Below are 8,945 nucleotides of genomic sequence, written 5' to 3' on the forward strand. Positions count from 1 at the left end.
TATGAAGCTCAAGATTTTTCTTTGGACGTTTCCAGAATATAAATAGTATAAAAAAATATTTCAATGATTTTCTGAACTCAGAATAAACTCTAGCAGAAAACCTCATCATTTTATTACAGTACATTAGCAGCTTATTCGCTACACATGTGTGCGCACCAATAAGATCTGCAGGAGTGCAGATTTTTAAAGATAACTCTAGTCAGGCAGGGAATCATATTTGGTACCTTCTGTGTCATGCAATGTGTCATCAAATGGGGTCGCTAGAGTGTGAGTAATAATTGCTGTTTGATTAGTAAAGCCGTACTGTGGCATAATTAAAAAAGAAAAACTGGTAGCTGGTAAAGATATTAATGAGTTATTCCACATTTGTATGAAAGTCACAAAAGTTAAAGTGAAATAATCTGAAATAGTGGTCTAGGGTTCAAATGTTTAAAGTTTTCCAGTGACTGCCCTATAAGGATTAACAAGGTCTAAATTTGTTGCTAAAAAGAGCAAATGAACTGGAGTTCTTGCAGCTTTAATGTTTTTAATGGTTCTAAAGAGAGAAAAAAAATTGTAACAGTAAAACACAGCTACAAAATATGTTAAGGCACAAACAGAGAAAAAAACAACTGAATACACACAAGCATGGTTGGGTAGGTAGTCTACCCAGTAGTGCCATCTTGTGATCAAAGTCTTGTAATCATGTAAAGTGTGACTTTGGGTGCTCTTTACAAATCAAATAATTTACATCCAACATAATTATTTATGGACAGTTTTACAAGCCACTGTATTTACTTTGCTCATTTTCACCCAATGTGTGTCACCCAAACTTATTTATTGCTGGTTTCATGCTAATTTTCCTACAAGACAAATTGACATCAACCAGTGTCAACAAAAATGTTGTAAACCAGCTTAAACCACTATTTTTCAGGTAGCAGTTCTATATTGTTATTGTTGAATAACAGAATTTGATGTTGAATAACAGAATTTGATGTATTTCTTTTGTTTGAAAGACATTTTAAACAATGTGAGTTAATATATATTATAATTTGTATAACTATAGTAGGAAATCTGTTCTTTAATAAAATCCCCTAGATAAGAGATCTTACTCAAAAATTATGTTGAAGTCATTTATAATAACTGCAGTCTCACCTTTATTATATATTACGTATCTACTGACATCATCATGTAAAAGAGCTAGAACTGCTGACACTGGACCACCTCATATTAAAAAAAGGTTTAACTGATAAATTAATGATCCAGTCCTGTTTGTTCTGCCTCAGCCTCATGTTCCCAGGCCTTAGGATTTTTAAGAACATTTACAGTGTAGTCTATCAGATGTCCTAAAACATTCCTTCCATTGCAGATCACCTGATCTGACCCACCCGCATACACACCTGTTGCCAGATTTAAGCCCACTACTTAACCAACCAGCTTCAACTGCTTCTGTCACATGTTTTGTGTCAACTCTATAATTTGTCTCACTTCCTGTTTACATGCTTTGTTTTTTCCTCATTATGCTTTTGAACTTGTTCCTTCTGCCTCACGTGGCGGTTTGGCTCGCTGCCTCGTCATCTGTCTGTCTGTGCCTGCGTTCTTCTGCCTGTTGTCACTATCACCCGCAGTGACAGAATATACTGCTAAAATATAAGACACACCGGCTTTAAAGAACATTTTAAAAATGGAGAAAAAAAGGAGAACGACTTTTACGAGTTTTAAAATGCATGTATATATGAATCTTTAACCATTGATCACTCACGCCTTCAGAAATTTCCATGATGTTGTGATAATTTGTCTCTTTTCTTCACAAGCGTGAGCAAAAAACAATTAAATACACTGAGCTGCATAAAAAGGTCAAATGGCAAGCTCATACAAATACACGTCTTTTGTACAAATATATGTAGATATGTAAAAATATTAACATTCAGTACACTTTTTTATCCACAATGGATAGACATAATAGAATCATTGCATGCATAAAGGAAACAAACAAAACAACTCAGTGCAAGAGAATCCTTCACAGCTGTTTTAAGATAATTGACATTTAGCAGCGTTAACATCAGCCAGTATCTCAGCATCAAATGGAGACAGATCATCTCCATAAAATGCAAAGGAAAAAATATCCACTGTGTCTAACAGAACATAGAGGAAAGTTACAATACACATACCCATTGATGCCATTTACAAGGAGAAAAAGAGCCTTAAAGATTGAGGAGTAGCGTTAGTAACAATCTGTAAAACAGACCACCAAACACCAGAGCGTGTCCACTTGTGCATCAAAGATACTTGACAGAAAGCTTTCACAGTTCAGTTGTGCACAGAAATGCTGCAAGTCATGCAGAGAAACAAATTACTGTTTTAAGCTCAATTTGTGTTATTTCTAGATTGCAGGTGTGACCGGTGTGTGGGATCATGTATGTATGATATACTTTGAGGTGGTTTGACACAGTTTTTGTGATGTGCAACCGTTTTGATCTCTATTAGGAATTTAGCAAGAAAAGGGAATCATAATGGAAATGTCCTTGGACATACCGTCTACACCACTGAGCTCTTTGTCTCCCGTTCAAAATGCTGCAGGCTTTTCATTGAACGTAACCTTGAGTGGACAGATGATCAGCGGGGCTGTGTTCTTCCCACTGTCATGACAACATGGGTTAAAGTACGGGTAGAGGGGCTCAGTGAAGTTACACCCGCTGTAAGTGTAAATGTGAGTGTTAACTTCTGCATCATAGAAGGACACTGATCCTTCCTCATAGTCCAGGAATATGCCGACTTTCTGAGGGATTTCCTGGAGGTGGAGAGTGAGAGAGGGACTTGTGCAGGCGACAAGACTGCTGCCTTTACGCCGGCAGATCGCCCAGTAACCACTGTCAGGACGAACTGTTATAGTCCCCTTCCTATTGATGGACTCCCTGGCCACACCAAGATCCCAGTCTGTTTTATCCCCAACCTGGAACAGAGGTGGAGAGGATGTGGAAATAGACAAGTAACAACATTAACAGTGGGAAAAACAAACACGACATCCTGACATCTGCAAGTTTGGAGATATGCGACATCAGGTGGGATTGAAATTTATTCCACTGTCACGTAAAAGTGTTATTAGTTATTCAGTGTGAGTGGAGCAATAATAGTAGTTATGGAGATTGTTAACACACTCAGCAGATATGAATTTAATTCTTGTAAGTCTAACCAGACTGGAGCTCTATCTATGTACCTGAACAACCCAATAACGTTTTCCGGAGGTGAATTTCTGTTCCCCCAGAATGGAGACGCAGGAGTCAAACCTGCGAGGGTCATCAGGGATAGAGAGCTTCTTCTGCTGACTGGCAATGCTCACCTGTGGATCATCACCATGTACATAATCAGTAGCATGTAATAATTATGGAATTCAATAAAATTGTCTTTAATATGTGAATAGTAAAATGTGGGAATTGTAAATAGCTGCAGGTGTTAGGGTAAGACTTGGACTTTCTAAATGGCCAGAACCTATGATGAACACAGCCTCAGTTATTGTGTTGCTGTAAAAAAAGAACATGGCCAGTGTCTCGTACTTCAGTTTACTTCATGTACAGTCTCACCTTCTTCCTGTCTGGGGACACAATGAGCCAGCCTGCAGCAGTCACAGGATCCAACGTTATATCCACTGGAGACAGACAAACAAAAGGAACATGTGTGGGAGATGATGTTGATTGTTTATTGATTTGCTGGAACGGCTCACTCCAATACAAATATATTATTTATAACTGTCTTGAGGTCTTTATGCTTGACCCCTAAGCTTTTATTCAACAATTTATAAGTAATTTATAAGTCAGTAGCATCCGACACAATTAGTTTTTTTTTTTACTGTGTGGAAATAGAAACTTTGTTCTATTAGGTATTTGATGAAGTTTTTTGATTAAATTTATTCTCCGTTCATGCAGCAAGCTTTACAAGTTTGGGTTTGCATCTGCAAAAGTTTTAAATTGTGGGCAACTGTTACACCGTGATGTTCACATCTGTGCACTTACCTGCATATTGATTAGCCTTGTTCACTTCTGAAACAGAAGAGGAAACCAGTTGTCATTTGTCTCATGTAGTTTCAAAGTGTCTGAGGACTACTAATTTATTGTGAGCTTGTATTTTAAATATACTGTATATTATCTGGAACAGCCACAGATTTAGCAGTATAATATTTACATCAAAACCATGACTGAGGTTACTAACCGTCTGCACCCAGTTTCTTTTCAAGTTCATGGCAGATGTCCACCAACTTAGAGAACTGTCTCCTCGTTGCCCCCATGTACATGTCTGTTGGGAAGGTGACCGTGGACCAGTCCCTGCTGGATAGTGGAGCATTCAGAGGGGGGAAGCTCTGAAACAGGACGACAGTGACACATGATGTCTCATGAATGACACTCACTACCCGGACAGGTGCTCTGTTTATTTATACTTTAATAAAGATATTATTTAGTCAAGGAAATTCAATTTTGCAATTTAATAGCAATAGACGAAGTGCAGCACTAACCTGTATGAGGTGGAGGGAGTCCTCTGTGTACTCCAGGTATTGCAGCTCATTGCATCTCCTCTGCAGATTATCAATTTCTTGCTCGAGCTCTTTCACAGACTCTTCTGCTCTTCTCTCAGCTGCCTCCTGCTTCTGTTCAATCTCAGCGATGAGCAAGTTATGGTTTTGCTGAAAGGCACTTATCACCTCTGCGAAGAGCTGAACACTCGTCGCAATTTCTTTTTCTTTATTTATCTGCAAATATGCATAAGTCAATGTTAATTATTACATAAAATGATGCAAACGTGACAAATGGCCTCACCCCCTCATATGATGAAGGTGAACAAACAGTTCATTACTACTATGCAGTGGTTCTCCACACCAGTGGAGGCAGTAATACAAGAGGAAAGTGTAAAATTAAGAGAAAAGGGGAAGATAGTTCTAAATTACTTGTGTTTTCTGATTGATGTTGCCATTAAACCATTAAATACAGTTTATTTTTTGATTGGGATACTGACATGACCACTCAATGCAAAGTAGAAAAGTTGGTTGATTGCAATTCTATGAATGAACACATGGTCACATAAATGGACGAAATTTGAAAAACGTACTCTGCTCAGCTCCACTGAATTCTTGATCTTCTCAGTCTTTCTGATTCTGGTCTGGATCATCTCCTGAAACTCTGCGTTGATCTTCTTCATCTGAGTCTGTGAAGGTTGAAGGTGAACTCAGTAATTTCCCTTTAAACATCACTTTCATACACTACATGAAAGTAGAAATAAATTATCTGACTAAAATAATTAAAAGTAAAATAAAACCATATATTATAAATAATAAAGTTCTCCTTTGTCGTTCTCAAGTGTGTTTTTTGCTGTCAAGCCAGTAGAAGATAGTTTATTTGGAGGCAACATGAATTTTCACCCCCTGCAGGATAAACAAAACTCACACTGTTTGTATTTTAGTGTTTTTATGATACGATGGACAGTAAATAATAAGGTGTCCTCCTCACCTTGATCGTCTTGCTCCTGGTATCAATGGTGACGATATCATGGTTTTTATGATCACTCACAGTGCACTTCATGCACACAGGCTTCTGATCCTTCTCGCAGAACATCGTCAGGAACTGGTTGTGTTTCTTGCACACGTGACTGGAGGTGAAGGTGGCCGGATCCATCAGCCTGTGCTTTGTCATCTCTGGATCCCGTAGATGAGGTGTCAGATGACTTTCACAGTACGATGTCTTGCAGACAAGACACGATATGAGCGCCATTGTGTCTTTTCCATGGCAAAGGTCACAGGGAACATCAGTTGTAGAAGCTTGTCTTGTGGGACGTGGCCTTGGTGAGGCTTTGTATGCCGGCTTGTTCCTGCGAGACCTTTTCATTTGAATAGATATTATTAATTTAGGTTAAATACACTATGACAAAACACAATGCTAAAACGTGTATGAAATCTTCACCACATGGTTTAAGACACACAACACAAATGAGATTAACAGACCTTTTAAATTTCTCAGTGATGTCTTTCAGGTCTACGTTGACCCTGAGTTCTGGACGTTTTTTGACGACTTCTTTGCACAGGGGACACACTGCCTTTTGTCTTACATCCCAGAAACGTTTGATGCACTCCAAGCAGAAGTTGTGCCCACATGGGATGGATGCAGGGTTCTTGAAGATATCCAGGCAGATGCTGCACAGGAACTGCTCCTCAGACAACACAGAGGCCATGTCTCCGACTGAAAAACATTGTTACCGGTACATGTTGACTTCCACTGTAAACTGTGACGTACAACACGCTCCACTCTTACACTTTTTCACATTTTAAAGTGTTATGTATAAAACATATTTGTTGAGATTTGGTCAAACGACATAACCAGAGGTGATCAGTTAATCAAGAACCACTTATTTCAGTAAACTTAATTTAGCCAGAAAATAAATGTTAAACAAATTTACTGTAACGTAGAAACCTATATGTATTTATGACAGTTCAGGAAATAAATCTGGAAGATAAGTTCATAAAACTAAAACAAATGGCATTGTGGGCTTCTTAATTAAAAAAATATTGACAACATTGGTGGAATTGTACTTTACAGCTCATTGATAATGGGATAATAGTCGGGTAATAGTTTGGAAATAATAGGGTAACAGCAGGGTAATATGCCACACTAATAAGGTGGCAATAAACAGATGTGGTAGTTTTGTGTAATAACTATTTAACAGAGCTGTTAAATGCAAAACTACCACTTTCTACTTTATTTTATTATAATATCTGCAGTGTTCAAGATGAATGACATGAGAGCTCCCCAGATGTGAAGTCATCTTAAGCTGTTGTAGCAGAGGTCATAAACCATGGGAGTCCATTGCACTAATGTAGCTTGTAGCAGTGTGTTGCAGTTGTCCAGCTCAGTAGATGTAATATTGGGAAGAACCATCAGTGTCACTGTTGGTTGGGATCAATGGAGCTCCTCCAGTGTTTTGGGAAGGGCCGTTAATTACAGCACAGGCTGAGTACAGCACAGGTACTGAAGCTATGATTACATCTGTGCTACAAGACATTATGCAAAGGTCACCGAAGATGCTAATTATCTAAGTACATTTCCATTTAATAAGCATTGTACTGAAACACAATTGTGCAGTACTTGTACTTTAATGGAGTATATCCATTTTATGATGACCTCACTCCCTACAAATCAGAACAAAATACTGCAGTTTTACTACAACATTTACTTTACTAAGGTTTGTAGGTCGCACTACTTACCTGCTATTGACACGTCATCACCAGCACCAAATTGTACATGGTTTAAAATACACTGTTTTCTTAGTGGAGTAACTTTACCTTTGTACTTTAAGTAAAATTAGAACATATACTTCGGTACTTAGTACTCACTTATATAGTAAATAGTGTCACCTTCACAGTATTTTTCTAGGAAAATACTGATAATAAATCAGATAAATACATTCTGTGCTGCCTGCCCAGCACCCACAAACTGATTGGGGAAAAAAGACTAGCTCAAGAGTTAGTGAAGGCCAGAACTATGTTAATAGTTTATATTGGTCAGATTTACTTGTGGATGGAGACACAGGACAGTCAACTGCGACTTTATCGCAGCAGCTGCTGTTGTGCACCATATTTTTTCCATAGCACTAAACGATCCAAAACGTTTACTCTAGATTTAACATGTGAATTTGTCACTTGAATAGAAGTACTCCAGAAGTCCTGCGTCTCTTTTTTGTACATCTCACCCCAGTTCAGACATCTTTTGTATTTTTGCAAGCTTTGATATTTAAAGACTATATGCACTCTCTGACCACTTTATTAGGTATGTGGTGTAGTCATACTTTCCATGCATTATATTTCTAATGTTAGCTATTTGTAATGTTTTGGGCAAAATGGAAATAAGGAACTTCTGTTAATATATTACAATACTCTTTTAGTTGTAATTTAATCCTGCATGTGTGAGATCCAATAGTGAAGGAATGCTGCTACACAGGGGTAGTTGGAGGTTTTGTTTGAAACATGATCACTTAAGAATTAATTAAAAAGTAGGAGTGTCTTCATGTGCCAGTTTTTAAGGTGACGCTAGTTAGAGCCAAGTAACTGTAAAATCATAGCTTTGGCTTGAACACAGGAATGTTGCATGTTGTTTTCCTGTGTTTGTGACCTACATTCTGTTCATTAACCCAGACAAGTGTATAGAATTACTTTAAAACAAATAGATTTAATAAGGAGGTTAAATGTGATAATGTTTGATACATTTTTGAACCTGTTCAGACTCTTGGTTAGAGATTTGTTTTATTTATTTATTATTTAAAGGTTGGTGTCCCTCGGACTGTTTCGTACCTGTCTCGGACTATCACTGTTTACATTTAAGGAAAAAATCATATTATCTTAAAGCAGGTGCTCCCGAGCTGATTTGGTTCTCACTCTACACTACCACACTATCTGTTTAGCATAAATAACGTCTTACCTGCACAGGTGGACCTACGAGATGTCTTCACCGTAGCTGCACAAATGTGTTCACAGCTGGCTTCCTGGAGTAAATGAAGACACAAGTAAAACGTTCCTCCGTCACTTGAATTAATGTGTTGAGTTTAACTGGTATTTCTGGTTCTAGATCTTCACATATTCACATCACACTTGAACTGTACTTGACTTTGGCTGATGTTTCTGGGATCAAACCCAACCCCTCAGGGGAGGGAACGAAAGGCTTCGCCAACAACAGCAGAGTTAGATGAAATTTACATGATATTATCAGTATGATCAGAGCGGCTATTGTGATAATGTCTAGTTTCTACAGTGAGTGGGCCCAGTCAGCCAGGCATTGGGTTCAAACCTAGGCCAAGAGGCACAAGTGCTGTCTAACCATGCTGCTCCTCATAGTGTTATCTGAGCCTGTACCTAGTTGTGTCGCTTCATCACACATTGCTACATATGACAATCTAGATAAAAGTGATTATAGTAAATCACTATAAATAATAAA

At 38.1% G+C, this 8,945-nt stretch overlaps 1 protein-coding gene across 1 annotated transcript; it reads right to left on the reverse strand.

Moving 5' to 3' along the window:
* Window positions 1-1,864: 1,864 nt before the first annotated feature.
* On the reverse strand, window positions 1,865-8,580 carry LOC113157358 (E3 ubiquitin-protein ligase TRIM21-like). The gene is made up of 10 exons (XM_026352802.1): window positions 8,433-8,580; window positions 5,966-6,200; window positions 5,475-5,841; window positions 5,077-5,172; window positions 4,487-4,720; window positions 4,186-4,333; window positions 3,990-4,016; window positions 3,561-3,625; window positions 3,197-3,319; window positions 1,865-2,932 (listed from the first exon to the last, which is right to left on the reverse strand). The coding sequence occupies exons 2-10, from the start codon at window positions 6,190-6,192 to the stop codon at window positions 2,546-2,548; spliced, it is 1,674 nt and encodes a 557-aa protein (XP_026208587.1). The 5' UTR covers window positions 6,193-6,200; window positions 8,433-8,580; the 3' UTR covers window positions 1,865-2,545.
* Window positions 8,581-8,945: the final 365 nt, after the last annotated feature.

This window comes from Anabas testudineus, chromosome 18, assembly GCF_900324465.2.
Source record: "Anabas testudineus chromosome 18, fAnaTes1.2, whole genome shotgun sequence".
Taxonomy (NCBI): Eukaryota; Metazoa; Chordata; class Actinopteri; order Anabantiformes; family Anabantidae; genus Anabas; species Anabas testudineus.